The sequence below is a fragment of the Etheostoma cragini genome, chromosome 12 (genome assembly GCF_013103735.1).
Source record: "Etheostoma cragini isolate CJK2018 chromosome 12, CSU_Ecrag_1.0, whole genome shotgun sequence".
Lineage (NCBI taxonomy): Eukaryota > Metazoa > Chordata > Actinopteri > Perciformes > Percidae > Etheostoma > Etheostoma cragini.
In genome coordinates this window covers 22,332,110-22,350,473 of record NC_048418.1, presented here as the reverse complement: position 1 = coordinate 22,350,473, position 18,364 = coordinate 22,332,110, and the positions used below count along the sequence as shown (strand labels likewise).

The 18,364-nt window shown below is 40.1% G+C and overlaps 1 protein-coding gene across 1 annotated transcript in view; it reads left to right on the top strand.

The window, feature by feature from the left end:
* Window positions 1–11,225, top strand: part of LOC117954135 (contactin-associated protein-like 4) — a 151,858-nt gene extending 140,633 nt beyond the window's left edge. The window contains exons 21-24 of the mRNA XM_034887670.1: window positions 375–462; window positions 6,877–7,095; window positions 9,081–9,152; window positions 9,920–11,225. Of these exons, the coding sequence (XP_034743561.1) occupies window positions 375–462; window positions 6,877–7,095; window positions 9,081–9,152; window positions 9,920–10,116 (576 nt within the window). The 3' untranslated portion in view covers window positions 10,117–11,225. The remainder of the gene's footprint in view (window positions 1–374; window positions 463–6,876; window positions 7,096–9,080; window positions 9,153–9,919) is intronic.
* The last annotated feature ends 7,139 nt before the right edge of the window (window positions 11,226–18,364 follow it).

The following is an 18,364-nucleotide window of genomic DNA, read 5'->3' as shown; positions in this document are numbered from 1 at the left end:
GCTGCTACCTCCTTTGTCAGTTCTAGCAACTGAAAATAAATTAAGAGGAGAAATCAGGCCAATTATAACAGCTGGTCAGTCTGATGTCATGTTGCACGAGCTCATTACTATTCATGAGCTCTCCCAGTTGCGGTGTGTTAAGGATGCTGATAGCCAGGCTCTCATTGGCTAGATGTTAGCCAATCAGAGTCAAGCTTGTTGAATATTAGCTTGTTGACCATTAATGAGAACTAGCCCAAATGGAGCTGAGTCTTACTGCCGGCTTTCTATACCAAGTTACAGAGTCCACGGTAGAACGTCAGACAGTACCACAAAACATGTGGCAGGGTACCTTTACCTCACAGTTCATAAGAGATACATTTTGTTTGTTTCAGATCGACCAAAACCCCAGAGAAGACTTCAACCTGACATCTGACGGAGAATTCAACGCCATCAAGTCGCTGGTGTTGGGCAGAGTGCACGGTAAGTGAAGAGGCAGAAAAAGCAGAGACAAGGCCTTTTTTAAAGTTAAAAAGCACTCAAGACTCACACTCATTTGAATTGAATAGCTCTGATATGTTTGGCCTCCACAGACACTCGGCACCTGCTTTCTAATAATAATAATATAGCTATATATGTTAGTACTAACATGACATTTTAAATGACTTCATCATACTGAGTGCTAAGAGGTGCTAAGTCAAGATGTAAACAAAAAAAAAATACTTCAGCAGACAGTGAAGTTGGATTTTGACACAAAGTTCTTGTGTTACACTTTAAACTTAGATGTTTAAAGAAAATCTGGATCGTGCAACAAAGCAGGCCTACTTGCTACGGGAAATAATTGTAAAGATTTATAAAGAATAAGTTAGGGCATTTCCTCTCTAAGCAGGACTTTTTGGGACAGACTGGTGGGATGGCTGTGGACAAAGTACACAGGGAGATACACTGGTAAGAGCGAATTAGGTGTAACCATGTACACAGCTAATTTAAATAGCTCACGTTACTGTAATATGTCAACAGTTTAATTAATTTATTGTTGTATATGGCATTATCTTGGCGTGCAAAGGTTCCACCAAAACAAGTTCTTCCTCAAGACTTCGGCTGAATCTCCCTTACCTTATTTGATATCTCTTCACTCCTCTGTTGAATCAGAAGTTGTTCTGGTCCCTCTTTAATGAAGGCCATCTCAAAGCTGTTATTCCTGCCATGAGGATTGAGGAGCAAGAATCGATGGATTTCTATGCTATGAGCGAGGATACACAAGAGCAGCCTTGTTGGAAGACGCTGAAAGAGGTTGCTAATTCCACCCATACAGCTGACGAATTCACGGGATGCTTCAGAGGAAGGACGTCTTAACCTTCTAAAACACAGTTCCTCAATTTTTCTCTCCTTCCATGATTTCTTCTTTCTCTCCAATGCTTCTTCGTCTTCAGTGGGATGGACTACGACGCAAGGAATGGAGGCAAGTTGGGGAAACAGGAATGCATTTTAAGAGAAGTGCAATCCTGTCTAATTTGCAGAGGCACCTGCTGCGTATGAAGCTCATTGCCACCCAAGATGATTGTGATTGGTTTAAAGAACTGCAAAAAAACAGGACGTTTCTTTCTACTATCACAATGTTTGTGTGGTGTAGCCAGACCTTACCAAACAGCGCTGTGGTTATACAGCCGGTGATGCGAGACTAGCTGGTTACTAATTAAACATTAAAGCAAACCAAATTAAACAATTAAAGGACACACTGTTCGCCAGCCTGCTGATTCTCTAAACTTCTGCCGGGGTATCTATTATATTTGGACAATTTTGAACTGAACAACACTGGTACGATTAGGTTGTAAGAGATGCATAATGTTTGGTATTTAAAACGTTAGATTTAAGTGTGACTGTTTGCTCAAATCTCTGTCTGCCCTTTCATACCGCCTCCTTCCCACTCCCAGAAGTCCAACTAATGGATGCTTTATTGCAAAGTGTTGCAAGCCCAGGTGGTTTTAGTGCCCTGCTTTATCAATTTAGCTGTGTAGTCCTGGACAAGGACCCGTTACAGAGTTAGGGTGAGACAGTAAATGTCTCCGTCATGTCTCCATCAGAGACGGAATGAAATATAGGCTGTTAATAACATCAGGGGCTGAGAGGGTGCAGACACAGCTCTCTTATGACACAGACAGCAACAACAACAACTGCAATTTAAAAGCAAACACACTCACTATTTAGTTGTATAACATGAGTCAGATATATTTATAAGACTTTGTTTTGTGTTTTGCTTTGATTTTAGTTGTGCTGTGCACTTCAAATTGTACAGTACGTTTGGTCAACTTTGGTTGTTTTAAATAAACTTGACTAATCAAACTATTATGTAACATCAAATCAGAACATGATCCATCCATCTCCATTTGCTTATCCGGTATCGGGTTGCGGGGGCAGCAGCTCCAGCAGGGAACCCCAAACTTCCCTTTCCCAAGCCACATCAACCAGCTCCGACTGGGGGATCCGAAGGCGTTCCCATGCCAGGTTGGAGATATAATCTCTCCACCTAGTCCTGGGTCTTTCCCATTGCCTCCTCCCAGCTGGTCCTGCCTGGAACACCTCCCTAGGGAGGCGCCCAGGAGCCATCCTTACCAGATGCCCAAATCACTTCAACTGACTCCTTTTGACGCGAAGGGGCAGAGAATCTACGCCAGCCACACTTCTGAGGAAAACCATTTTGGCCGCGGGTACCCTGGATCTCGTTCTTTTGGTCATGACCCAGCCTTCATGACCATAGGTGAGGGTAGGAACAAGCACTGACCGGTAGATCGAGAGTTTTGCCTTCTGGCCCAGCTCCCTTTTCATCACAACAGTGCGATAAATGGAATGTAATACCGCACCCAATGCTTCGATTCTCCGACCCATCTCACGCTCCAATGAAAATGATATGTCACAATAAGGTATCTTCTATAATTTCTGGCATTTAGTAGAGCTTTATTCACTAGAAACGTTTAACAGAGTGTATCTTAAGAAAACATGCAGAGTTTTTTTATGTTTTTGGTGTTACACCATATCTTGTAACTCAGCTCAGTGTGTTGAACCCCATCATGTCAGTATGTGACCGGTCCTCCCCTCTGTCAAACCAGAGGAGGCAGAGAGTAGATCCGAAAAGTAGCAGGAAAGTGGATTTTCTGTCGTTTTCTGCCAACCATGTCATCCATCAGCCTAACTAATGGACCCAGAAGGAACATAGAAGGGGGGGCTGCTGAGAGAAGCGTATGTTACCTGCTGCTCTCATCAACATGCAGATGTGTCCTGGTAAAAAAAACACAGTCACCTCTCCATCATGTGAACAGACACTGATGCAGCTGCTCACTGCGGGAAATGTCGCCTTTCACAGCTGCTGTTTATACTGCTGTGGAGGAGCGGAGGTGAATGATGGAGAGATTTGAGTCAATCAAATGAACAGATAGACGGGAGAGCGCACATCAGTCTCAAGGAGTGATAGCTGCCGACCTGAAGCAGAATCAGTGTCTGCGGTAATGAGGTCCTGAGTGTCTGTATGCTTGGTATTTCTGATTGGATGTCTTGATGGCCCTTTGTGTTTAATGAAAGTTAATATTCCAGTAAGGGACGGTTCATTTTTTATTTATGGGACTATCGGAGGAGTTTTGAGATCTTTAGTCAAAAAAGACTTGACCCTCCCTTTGCCAATAATATATTTTTCTATGACCCTCCAAAATGATTGGATAAAGAGGCATAACCCCCCCTAAAATGTATTGATGCCTTCTGTTCTGGTTTGAGCTTTTATACAATCATGACACACATTACTTAATCTCTGCTTTCTCATTTTACACATCACACTCCACTGTAATGGTGGCCATTTCCGTAGATTTACTCTAACAATGTTGTGGGAACACAATAAGTGTCACTCCCCAACGTAAGTCAAGTGAAGATTTGAGTTGTTCATGCATCACTTTGCAAAGAGTAGCATACAAGATGCTTATAAGATTAACAATGTTAATATCAGGGCTGTAGTCAAGACCACCTTTGTCGAGTCCAAGACAAGTCCAAGACCAGGACTAGTCGAGATCAAGTCAAGACCCAGTCGAAAGAGGTTGAGTCCAAGACAAGGCTGAGTCCAAAAAGGTTCCAAAATCCCTCACAGTGGTGCTGAAGGCCAGTGTGATGTCATCCAGGGTACCAATCTCTTTGGATAATACATCACGGAGATGCTTGGGCCCCAGAACAATAACTTCTGTTTTATCTGAGTATAACATTAGAAAATTTCAGCTCATCCAAATTTTAAAATCCTGAAGGCACATTTAAAGTTTAGCTAACTGATTAGTTTCATCTGGCTTGTTCGATAGATATAATAGAAATGAGTATCATCTGCATAACAACGAAAGTTTATGGAGTGTTTCCTGATAATATTACATATAGGAAGAATATATAAAGTGAACAGGATTGGACTGAACACAAATCCTTGTGGGACTCCATGACTAACTGTGGCGTGCATGGAGGATTCATCGTTAACATGTACAAACTGAGATCGATCTGATAAATAAGACTTAAACCAGCTCAGAGCAGTTCCTTTAATGCCAATTAAATGCTCCAGTCTCTGTTATAAGATGATGGTCAATGGTATCAAATGCAGCACTAAGATCTAATAACACCAGTACAGAGATAAGTCCTTTGTCTGATGCAATTACGAGGTCATTAGTAATTTTCACAAGTGCTGTCTCTGTGCAATGATGAATTCCAAATCCTGACTGAAAATCGACTGCTTTCTCAAGAACCAAGTTCAGATATAGGTCTGTGGCTGGCTAAAAGATCTGGATCCAGGTTGAGGTTTAATTACAGCTACTTTAAAGTACTGTGTTACATAGCCTGTTAATAAAGAAAGATTGGTTATATCTAGTAGAGAAGTGTTGACTTAGGGTAAGACCAGACAAGGTACGGACAACATCTGTGTACCAAGAGGTGACGGTACCTGTGTCCAAGCTGCATACAGATAGAAACATGTTGGGAATTAATGTTGAGGCTTACTACACCTAATATCATTGCCTTTTATCAGCCGTGGAGAGTAACTATGCCTGTAGTGGAATGCCTTTTCCTGTGACCATTTGCTGTTCACTGTGTTTCAGTTTTACAAACTAGAAAGTAAACAACTTAAGCTTGTTGGACATGTTTTCCATCTAGTGTCTCACGTTCATCTCAGTAAGCTAGCAAGAGTACACAACTTCAAAATAAAAGCACTTCCTGTGACGGTTTGCAGTAAAACAAAATTACTGTTGTTAAAATAAGGTTGCATACCATTTTACATATCCACAGTTAATCAAATACTGTAAATAATGTAAATTGTGAGTTTTAGGGGCGGCCTCTGGTTCACCCAGTTAGAGCGTTCACCCCGTAGGCTGAGCAGGGTCCGGGGTTCAAATCCGACCAGCTGCCCTTTGCTGTGTGTCATCCCCTATCTGTAAATGTAAATGTAAATGTGCTGTATTTATATAGCGCTTTTCCAGTCTTAACAACTGCTCAAAGCGCTTTTACATCTACAGGGAACATTCACCATTCACACACATTCATACACTGTGGCCGGGGCTGCCGTACAAGGTGCCACCTGCTCATCAGATAAACATTCACACACATTCACACTCCGATGCGCAGCACCGGGGGCAACTAGGGGTTCAGTGCCTTGCCCAAGGACACTTCGACAATGACTGCAGGGGCGGGGATCGAACCACAAACCTTCCGATTGGCAGGCAACCACTCTGCCACTGAGCCACAGCCGCCCCTATCTCTCTCCCCCTTTCCACTGTCACTATTAAAAGGAAAATCCCCCAAAAATAATCTTTAATAAAAAGAATGTTGGTTTTAATCACACTTAAATTGACCACCTCCTTTAGACTACCTTTAGTTTTAAAACAAACATAAATTACTTATTCAAGTACTTTAAACAAACATTTTACAAAAATGCAAGTACTTTTAATTGAGTATTTCCTTTTTTTTGTACTTGCCTAGTGTAAGTTGTACTTATCTATTTTTATAGCTTTACTTTGCATATTCATATAAATATTTTACATGTAATAAAGTGGATAAAGAGGAGACTTTATTAATCTAGTAGTTAAATTACAGTAGTTAAAGGGGAATATGCACCAAACAAGCCACTTTGCCTTTTTGTTTGTTTTCATAAATATAAAAGTTGGGTGACCCTCCCCCCAGACTAAAAAAGTGGGATTACTTTCTCCTCAACAAAGAATAAAAAGACATGTAGCACATACAGGGAGCAGATCAAACAGGGAGCACACACATGGAGCAGATCAGACAGGGAGCATATACAGGGAGCAGATCCGACATGGAACAAATACAGGGAGCAGATCAGACAGGGACCACATACAGGGAGCAGATCAGACAGTGGAGCAGCTTTTAACACAAAATGCCGAAGCGTAAGTTAAGCTTCACAGTTCAACTGCAAAAAACCTTTTTACGCACCGTCCCGGTCGGGACAAGTGGATGCGGAGTGCACCGTGTGCGAAGCTAACACATATATTTCTGTGTCTTATAAAAGTGCTGGAGATCTCAAATCTCACAAGGACATCGACAAACCTTATTTTATTACATTGTAAAGGTTTTAAGAGATTTTAGTTGAAGCTGGATTTTGAAGCTGACACAGCTTATACATATACGTACATTTTTAAAACACTATTTCATATTTTTTTATTTACTTGAAAAAAGCTATTATTTTGTTACAGGTTGTTACATATTTTTATTTTATTACACAAGTTATTTTTATACCATTGAGACCTAATAAAGCATGTTCATTAAGCTCTGAGAATCCTGTCTGAATTTGTGTTTCGAGGCCGGCCGATTATCATCTTTTTGGAAATCCAAACATGGCGCCCTAATTTTCTCTCTCTCTCTTTCTATCCACAGGGTCTGATGATTTGGAGCCAGACATGGCCAGGTTGGCGTCTCTCGGTTTCACCGGTTGTCTCTCAGTGGTCCACTTTAACTCCCTAAGCCCTCTGAAAGCTGCTCTGCTCCACCCAGACACCAGCCCTGTCATCATCACTGGACCTTTAGTCCAGTCCAATTGCGGTTCCTCAGCGTCAGCCAATCCCTACGCAGCAGAGAACACACACCACCTGTCAGGTAGGAGAGGGGGAGTTTCATGCTAATGATGTTATGGTTAGGATACTGATTTAGGTTTATAGCACATAAACTTCTAATACCTGTGGCTCTGCATTTCTAGTCTATCTTGGAAGTCACAATACAAGGTGAATGAAATTTATAAAGGTAAATCAAACTCCCTTAAAAAGTTAAAGATGGAGAACTGTACTGTATATAGAAGCTCAGAAACAATATACATGAAATAATATAAATATGAGTCTAATGATATTTTCTAATTTTCTTACATTTTTCATCATGTGTCATGAAAAGACCAAAATCAATAGTGAACTGATCCTACGAAATATTGCTTATATAGCCAAAATCTGATATATTTTATTCCTCTGTGCCATGCAGCTCTATACAGTAGTAAACAGTTAAAAACACAGTGTTGCACTGAGTGAAATGTGCCTTCATTACTATGAACACCTACATACACTGTTTATTTTGACTCAGTCCACGTACACCATCTTGCTAACAAAAATATACATAAAATATTTAATACACTGCTTAAAATAGCCCACAATAATTGCATTATTATTTTGAGTTATATATATTTTTTAAACTACAGTGCCTAACTGTTTGTAGGAAGTCAGTTTGCCTTGATGAAAAAGATAGCGTTTTTTTAAAGATTAACGTTTTTAGTATGAATGAATGAACTGAGTGCCATGGACAAGGTAAGGAAGTCAGACTGATAGTTGGACAAAAAACTTGTCAAATTTTATGGGATTTGTTGACTACGAAAAATGTAGAATATTATCTGCTGTTTCCTTTAAGTACTAAAGAGGAAGCGACAGCCGACAGTGACAACAATGGGGGAGGTTTGTCTGCCAGATTGGGATTCATTCAAAGTATTTTGGATTAATTTGTCAGGCCTGGCACTTATTATGTAACATGACACGCTAAACTGCTCAACTCATGCTATGTTATTTGCCTTTACTAACACTTTGTTCATCTGTGAATCTAACTGCACAATTGACTTGCAGCTAACAATCTGCTAACAATGTTTAGGATAAACTCCCCAATTCAATATCAATTAAAAAAATGTATAGTATCATATTATAACTCATGACAGTTATCTCAAGACACTTTACCTCAGACAGACCCAAGCACTTGGTAGGCGGTGTCTGATGGTGCCAGTTGGGGGTGTGATGAACAGTGGCAATATTAGTCGCAATAAAGATGATAGTTACAGTAAAGATAATGGAACTATGACTAGAAATAGTAGATGTATTAGTTTAGGGCATAGCAAGCCATAGCAGGGCGTAGTAGGGCATAGCGGGACATAGCATAGCGTAGCAGGAGGTAGCAGAGCATAGCAGGATGTAGTAGGGCACTGCAGAGCGTAGCAGGGGCATAGCAGGATGTAGCAGGGTATAGCAGGGCGTGTAGCAGGACCATGGCGACAGCTGCAACAATGATTTAGGTGCCACCCTAATCCAAGTTTTGGTTCCTCGTTCTACTACACTAACACTTGCTAATACAATAAGGACATTAATGACATTTTAGCAAACAGCGTAACATTAGAAGTTAGTCAAAGCAGTGTATACTCTTTTTCTGTCATATATTTTGGGGTTTCTTCTCTCTCTCTTTCTATATATGTACGGTAGAGTAGCATGCATCTCCTGTTGTCTCTACTGCATGAAAGCTGCTTTTCCAGCTCATAAATGGGCTCATTAATCCAACACAATATCCTGCTTGATTTTCCAAGACTGATATGGGCATTTCTTTCCTCTGTGTTTGTTCTCATCCAGTTAGGTCATTTGGAGAGCTGATTTAGTATATTTAGTATTTAGTCATTTTTTTGTCATTTATCCTTTCATTCCCTATGATTCTCTCATCTTTTTCCTCTAATTCCACTTATTTTCTTGTCTCTCCATTTCTCTCTTACTCCTCAACATTTCTTTGTTTTTTTGGTGCCTTTCGGTTTCTAATATCTTTTTCCCCTCTTTCTTCTTTCTCTGCTGTAGATCAGTCGGGTTCAGTGGGTTCAGGTCAACCTTTAGTCAATGCTATCAGGACTGACTCGGCTCTGATTGGAGGTACTGAACCTTTTCACTCTTTTTCACTGAAACCGGAACCTGTTTTATTGGCACAACAGCGGAATCTTGGATTTTTTGTTCACCTTTGACAGTCATTAGATTTATTTGTTTGGGGCATTGTTCAACAAATGGACAATGATTAAGTTTAAAGGTTACACATCACCTTTGCTGGGGCAAAAAAAATGGTATGCACAGATGTTCAGCTCCAAGAAAGAGTAAAGGGATGCGCCAAGTAGGAGTCCATTCAAAACTAATTTTAAATGTTGTTGCTCTGCCAGCAGAGACTGATTCAAAGACAAGGCTGAAAAGGTTAAATCTATAGTCGTGTAGATAGAGACCCAGAGAAAAATCATTTAAAACTGTCCATTAAACAGGCCTGACTGTCCCAGTGCCCAAAGGGCAGGTCACCTAATTAAGCCTATGTAGTAATGACTCTTTATAATGCAATGTAGTATTAAATTGATTTCAGAGTTTTTTTGAAATTCCAATTAAATAAAACCTGCTCTCATATTCCCAAATGTGATCAGAAGAGCGGAAGAGTCTGGTAGATTCAAAATATTTAAAATGGTGTTCACGTACTTGAAAGTTAGATTAGCAAGATAATTGAACCATTAGGAAATGAAATGTCAATACTGTGGGAGAAAAATAGGCAGATATGTTGTAATTTGCACTAGAAGTGTAGGGAGCACTCATGCGCACTGAAAATTGAAAAGACAATCATCTGATATCTCAGCCTTCAACATATAGAAATGTCCTTTACTTTGCAGGTGTCATAGCAGTTGTGATCTTTGTGATTGTGACCGGCCTGGCGATAACTGCCAGATTCCTCTACCGGAGAAAAGAGACATATCGAAACCAGGAAGTGAAGGAAGTCAAACAGGAAGACAGCCCGGATTTCCCTTTCAACAACCAGACTGACTCCCAAAACGTCTCCACTGAAACCCCAAAAGAGTATTTCATTTAACTGGAGGCCTGATGAGCTGATGAACAGGCAGGGGAGTCCTTCTACGCCTCCGGACTACACACTGCACTCAGAGAATTTGATGGCAGAAGTGGCTCTACAGCATGTTGAAGCAAAAAAAGAACAATTCACACAGTGTTGTCTTTCCATTGCTTTACTGTAAATTGTGAATATACTAATACAAATGGGCAGAAGTGTTGGACTTATGAGGTGTTTGATATCCTTGTTTCAAGTGTAAGTATTTAAAAAATGTAAATGTTGATTTATTGTCTTTGTAACAATCCTTGGATAACGTCACTTTGATATTTTGAAATGTGGAAAATCATGGAGGTGTAAGTATTTCATGGTGTGTGGGTAGGAAATATGTGAAACTATGCCCTATCGTGGTTGGGTTTTCCTTAAAAAAGATGGGTTTCTTGAGAGAACTTGAAATTGGCAGTACTGTATGTTTACCCTGGAAGTTGAGTCACCATGCCTTTGGTTGTGATTATGATCGTGACGATGATTCGCCCACTTTTTACAAGGTCACCTACTAATTGTGCAGGGATATGTTACGATACCTTCAACCGCCAGCTATTGATATTTTTACCATCCCTCCCTCTTCCAATTTTTAATCCCTCTCTTTGAAGGTTTAAGCTCTCACTGTGTAAGATCTTTGGTGGGTAAATAACTAGTGAAGATTAAAATAAATGAACTTTGGTGAAGAATTCTTTTCTCACCATATTACAAAGATTCCAAATACATGAGCTTAGTCATGGACCTACTGAGCTTATAATCAGTGTTTTTCTAATAATGTATCAAATGACAAAGTAAAAACATTGGCCCTCATTTATCAACTAACGTAGAAACCAGCGCAGATATATGCGCAGAAATCCTCTTACAACAGGCTTTACGTGGGATTCATGAAACGTTCTTATTAAACCAATCAGAGCGTAAGTACACTGATAAATGCAGTGGCTGGAAACGATCGTAATTTAAATATTATGCCCCAATATTTTCTCGGTTTTGAGGCCTTGCCCCCTACAATTTATGACATGGCCAGACGTAATCCGTCTAAGAAGCAGCACTTTTCAGAGGTGGAGATTATATTGCAATATCTTAGGGCTACATGTACAGTAGGTGTACCTATATTTGAATAAACACAGTAGCAGAGTTTAGTTCAGTGTCTTCAATCGTAAGCTGTGAGGGAGAGCGTTTGTCCTCCAAATTCTCTGGGCAAAACAGAGAAAGTGGAGGTAAACTAGCCCCTTATGACATCATAAGGGGCAAGATTCCAGATCGGCCTATCTGAGCTTTTCTTTTCTCAAAGGCAGAGCAGGATACTCAGGTCTCGGGTTAACACCTATCACCATTTCTTGCCACTGGGGGACCATAGGCAGGCTGGGGGAACGCAAATTAAGGTTAAAAGCATAAAGTGAAATTTCCATAACATGGGACCTTAAAGTAATAGCCTATAACATAAGCACATGAGCAGTTTTGGGTTTACACCGCAGTAAAGTAAGATTAAATCTGAAGTCATCAAAAGGAGAGGCTCAGTTAACCACTCACCTTTACCCCACAAACATTCACGCAAAACGTCTTTCTAAAACTGCAGAGACATCTATAGCTACAACAGGTTTATCTAAAGCATATCATGATGTAATGTAGCCTGTGAGATGCTTTTTAAATAAAGAAGTCAAGCTGTTTCTCCTGCAGAACATCTACCCCCAAAATCTTCTAGACTAAAGCACATAATCACTTCACTATTTCTTTTAGTACCTACCCCTATTATAATTTATATTCTTCCTGCTGGTAGCTTCCTCTCCCAGCTCTCTAAATGTCTCTGAATAGTAAAGCTTTTAACACTGGCAGCAGCATATACTATAACACTGTGGCTGTCTGTCACCTTGTAAACTTCACACAGAGACAGTTGATATGTTTTTGAAATGCTAAACGGCTAAAGTGGATTGTGACTCGATGGAAAGCAGAGGGACAGTCAGAATGAGACAGAGAGATTATTTGAGAGACAGTGTCAAGCTAGTGTGTATATCAACAACGATTCATTTAGGGGATTGCTCCGGTGCAGGCGGAAGGATGTCCCTCATTATCCTGTCCCCTTCTTCTTTCTTTGTGTTGGCGTTCTAAACTCTGGTGGATTTCTGAGGATTAAAGTTCACTGCTCCTCAGATCTCTCCTACAAAGGATATCTACTGATAAGTGGTTGCTTGATGCAAAAGTGGAGAAAAGAATATGCCAATTTTGTAATAAATTGAGTACAAAGTTAAATTGAGCTCAAACATTAACCAGATCTTACCATGACACTAAATAGAAGGAGCAAACATTTAGGAAACAGACCTTTAGTTATGATTTTTCAGCCTCAGTCCAGTTTTTTGTCAAACCATCAGTATACATGTATCAAAACAGCTGCATATATTGCACTTGTACTCCTAAAATCATGTTTGACATCACATTTTAGCAGTCAGGTTTTGCTGATGGTGGTTTGGTTTCTTTTCTGGCAAGGTTTGCAGTTAAGCTGAATGATTATCAGTGTAACTATAATAATATAATGGTACTTAGTATTGGTGAATAACGTGATGTTTGAGTGACATGCAATAAAAAAAATTATGTATCAAGAAGATTCGAACCATGATGCTGGTTGTTTGATAACAGAAAAAAATCCTGTTTGATCAAAATAAAATGTTTTTTCTAAGACAGAGTCTGATTTTGTTTTCATTTTCTGGATTGTAACCCCGAAATATACAACCTAAATGTTGCCCATCTACAGCAGAGCGTGTTTGCTGCAGATATTTGACTGATATGGTAACACATTCAAATTTTGTTGCTCAATAAAATTATTATTTGTAAAAAGAATGAGTATGGTATTTCTGATGACTGTTCAGCAGGCAACAGATGAAATAAATATGTAAAGCTGTGAAGCATCCGGCAGCATATGATATAAAAGTGCTTTTCTGTGAAGAGCCAGTCACCCTGTTCAAAACACTCGTGACTCGTGAGTTTATTCAACTGCCTCAGATTAGTGATCTCTGCCTTACTCATTTAAATCTCCTCATATTAGTTGTGATGAGAGACAAGATGCAAAGCTAATAAATGAGTTGCCTTCAATTCTTTGATATCAACGATGATGCCAAACATCATCATAAGGATCAAAATATTGACTGTACAAGTGAATGGAATGTGATGTATGTGATGTCATGTTCCTGCCAAACAACACTGGACATTAACACTGGATGTAAACCCAACCTCCCGTTCTTCATGCGAGTCATGGAAACGTAAGCCCATCCACGACTTTTTCCTTAACTACTTCAATAGTCCCGACCAAGTGTGCTTAGATAAAGCATGTTTAGATTTGACGCTAAAGGAGACTTTTAGCGTCAATAACAATGCCAAAGGTGCCTGACCAAGCGTCTGTATTTTACAAGACGCAAGTGAGAATGTGTTGGTGAAAGTATGTCACCTTTGTAATCCATTGGACCTTCCAACGGTCTTACTCCCCGACATAAGGAACATGCGCTTGAAAAGGAGCTCTTGGCGCTAGTTACTGTTGCAAAAAGTCTCCTTTAGATTTAGTAAAACTCAGACAGAGGGGGGATTCAACTAATCTCAATGTAATCCCATCCCCAACAGCATGTGAAGGGTACTCCGTTGGCGTCCTTTTTCCACATGCTTGGTTAGGAATCACGGCAAACCCATCCCACCCACACACACACAAACACACACACACACACACACTCACTTTGCGTCATGTTTTGACACTCATGGTAAGGCTTGAAATGGTAAAATTAAGGTAATTCAAAGATTAAGTTCCTCTGTTATTTTGTTAATTTAGAAGGAAAATGTGTGAATGTAATAAAATAACTCAGCACAGTGACACTGAAGCTATTTTAAATAGCCACAATGTACTGCTGGTGCTGAAATAATTATAAAAAAACTATGAATGTGCTGTATCACACATTTCCCTTTTATAAAGTAATTTAAAGATTAAGATCAGGTTTCTAATATTTGTTGTAAAAGAAATGAACAGAATGAATGATTAATTCCCACACTGGTGCAGAGCTTTTGTTGGATTGTGGGTTATGATCATTTGAAATGGGTTTCATTTTCTTTAAATTCAAATGCAGTTATTTGCATTGCATTATTTTTTAGCATTTCAATCTCTCACATACGGGGTACATATGTAAGCATTAACATTACAAATGTAAAACTGACAAGAGGAGTCACGCGAGCACGCTGGAGAACATGGCCGCCTAGAATTGAGCTCCCAACAGAATAACCCAAAACCTTGAAATGTGATAGATAGAGGCTACTCAAAAATTATAAAAGTGTGATTGAGAACTTTCCTTTGGTGCGTCGTAAGAGAGATAAGTTGTAGATGGCAGCGGGTTAAAGCCAACAGCCCCCTAGGACGCTGCAAAGTAACGCTAGCAAAATGGTGGACATACAAGACAGCGACAAACAAGAAGAAGTAACTTATTGGCTGGCCTGCTGATAAATGTAGCATGTAGCAAAAATTGCTCAGAAAAGCTATGGACGAGCTTGGACATGTTTGTAAGTTACTAATGGTATTGCACTCTGATACTGACCAAGTTAAAAAGGACAACGCAGGCCTCCGCACGGATTTTAATGGCGTCATACAGCTTCTGGAGGCAGCTTGGTTCTGGTTGGTTTGAAAGAGAAGTTGGAAGAGGGGAAACTGGAGATATGTGTGAGGGACATAATTGCAGAGGCTCTTGGCGTGCCGGTGGATCAGGCACCGCGGGTGCATTGGGGGCCCAGGCGGACCGGCGGTGGATGGTAATTGTTCGCCAAGACCTATTGTCATCCGCTTCTTGGAGAAGGAGAAAGTGTTTGCTGCCGCAAAGCGAAAGTATAGGGAAGGGCAAGGAGTGAAGTTTTTTTTTTCCAGGATCTACCACGGGAGTGGGCGGAGAGGAGGAAAACGTTTTCGGAGGTGATGGAAAAATTGCACTCTCTGGTCATGCGCATTACTGTGGCACCACCGGCATAAATGCGCTTTACCTGGAAAGGGAAGAGGATGAGATTCGACGATCACTGCCAGGCATTGGCATTTCTGGAAAAAGAGGCTGGTGGAGCCTCCAGCGCCGGCGACGCGCAGGATGGAGAAGAACAAGGTTGAATATGCCAAATGGATGACGGACCGCTGACTGGCTGCCCGAGGACGTATATAGGCTAACTGGCTCTGTTTTTTACCTGAGACATGAGAGAAAGGTGTTTTAAAACATGAAAGACCAGAATCATGGTAGGAGAAAATGGGTTCATACTGGCCTGTGGGTAACAGTAAATAGGTAAATGAACATGTTCTAAGTGGGAAAACATAAGTTTGTTTACTGGGAATGATAAAGAAGACGGCACTGTGTTTCATTAAGGGGGGTTGGCAGTGGCAGTCAGTTGCCACATGTTGGAAAGCATTGATAATAAGGATAATAGCTTTGAATAATGGTGTAAGGGGGTTGGTGGGGGGTTCTTTGGGTTGGTCATTCAATGCGACTCACGGTCCAGTTGGGGTAGTTTAGTTCTTTCCTTTCTCTTTAGGATTACAGGGAGGTAGAAGTGAAGGTTTTTGCATCTCTGGTATTTAGGGTTTTTTCCACCCATGGATGTTTTTTTTATTTCTTTGTTTTGGTTGGTTATGTGGAAGAATGTTTTGTGAGCAGAATGTGGGACACATTACATGTCGTTTTTTTATTATTTTTTGGCAGTTGGATAACACCCTAAATGGTTAGTGTTAAAGGTGATTGATTGTGTGATGTGTAGGTTTTGGTTAACTCAATATGATGGAAATGGACTAAATTGACTTTCTAATTATGTGAGTAAATTGGTAATGTTTATTGATGGATAACATAACCCATTTTACTTCCATCATTTACACTTTCAAAAAAACATAAAACATAAAAGTGGCATCTGCAAAAGTTTGGGCACCCGGCAGAGTTAATACCTTGTACTGCCCCCTTTGGAAAGCTGAGACCTGACAGTGTCATGGATTGTTCTCAATCATCATCAGGAAAGACCAGGTGATGTCAATCTAATAGTTTTAAATGCCCAGACTCATCTGACCTTGCCCCAACAATCAGCACCATGGCTTCTTCTAAGCAGTCGTCTAGAAAACTGAAACTAAAAATAGTTGACGCTCACAAAATGGGGAAGGCTACAAGAAGATAGCAAAGGGTTTTCAGATGCCAATATCCTCTGTTTGGAATTAAATTAAGAAATGTCCGTCATCTGCAAAAAGGAAAAAATGTCTGTCCTATCTTTGATCTCAACAAGCAGATGTGGCCCTGATACAGTAGACACATCTGGTGGATTAGCTACATTTAAGACAGGATGGGTGGGACAAGTGTACCATAGCTCCTATTCTATCAATAAATGCGGGGTTGTAATACTTGTCATGTTGAGACAACATAAAGATAATGAAGGGAGGATAATATGTGTTGAGGCTAAAATAAAATGGAGTTAAGGTTAATTTAAGAATAATATTTACGCCCCAAATAAAGAAGAACCGGCCTTTTTTCACAGGGTTAATAAAATGATGGGGGAGATAGTGGACGGCCACACAGAATCATTTCAGAATCATGAGTTTATTTTTCCTAAATAAATAATTGTTTTTCTAGGCTCAACTGCTCAGTGTCTTTGGGTTCAAATAACCATATCATGATGCCATTGTCATCCAAAAATTGATATAGTTACGTTTTCTTAACTGATTCTGATTGGGTATCACCTGGAACACAGCCAATAATCAAGACACATCCACCAAACGAGTGAAAACAACTTAAGTCGTTCGCAGGAAATGTGCGTGCCCCAGCTCTTATCTGAGGGGAGGCTTACAGTGGCAGACTTAAAGAAACAACACTGGTTCAAGCTTGTAATGATGTTTTTGTACATAAGCCCTTAGTATTGACAAAAGTAGGATAATTATCTGAAAATATAGCTACATGATCAACAGTTTATTGTATTTTCAGAATAGCTTTAAATGTGTTATGGTGTGCTATTTGCTATGATAATTTGAACTACGTCAATTGTCTTTGAGTACCCTGAGAAGTGCTTAATAAATAAAATGTATTATAAGTAATTGTTTATGTTCATCTATCTTACTCTAGCAATTCAAGTAATTTTCTGTGTCCTATACTGACTGGAAGAAATTGATCGGCACATCTTTCTGACATCTGTATTACGCATAACATATGTCAGGAAGATGTGCCTGAGATCGCATCTGTAAGATGTATAGCAGATGTTGGGACAATGCACATTATGTTAGCCTGCATCTATGTATGATATACGTTAGAACGATGTAGATGAGCCTGCATCTGTACCATGTATGATATGTTAGAAAGATGTACATGAGCCCGAATCTGTACGATATAAATTACGTTGGAACAAATTATATAGGCCTGTATCTGTGTGATGAATGACATACAATAGAATGATGTGTATATATATATACAGCACGTCGCAGAAAAAGCAGCTGCATGTAGCTTAAACGTCTAGCAGCAACGTCTCGGGGACGTTGTGCCAGTGAGCAAATGAGCAAACTACTACATACCCCCGCCGTATTTTCATTACATTGCCAATACGTTGTGGAGACGTACAGTGAGGAAAATAAGTATTTGAACACCCTGCTATTTTGCAAGTTCTCCCACTTAGAAATCACGGAGGGGGATGGAATTGTCATCGGAAGTGCATGTCCACTGCACCCACATTTATTATCCTAAATTAGATGTACCTGTTTGAGGTGGTTAGCTGCATAAAGACACCTGCCCACCCCATACAATCAGTAAGAATCCAACTACTGACTTGGTCAAGACCAAAGAGCCGCCCAAAGACACTAGAGACAAAATTGTACACCTCTACAAGGCTGGAAAGGGCTACGGGGAAATTGCCAAGCAGCTTGGTGAAAAAAGGTCCACTGTTGGAGCAATCATTAGAAAATGGAAGAAGCTAAACATGACTGGTGACAAGGTTACTGTTGGTAATACACTAAGACATCATGGTTTGAAATCATACATGGCACGGAAGATTTCCCTGCTTAAACCAGCACATGTCAAGGCCCGTCTTAAGTTTACCAATGACCATTTGGATGATCCAGAGGAGTCATGGGAGAAAGTCATGTGGTCAGATGAGACCAAAATATAAGTTTTTGGTCATAATTCCTCTAACCTTGTTTGGAGGAAGAAGAATGATGAGTATCATCCCTACTGTGAAGCATGGGGGTGGTAGCATCATGCTTTGGGGGTGTTTT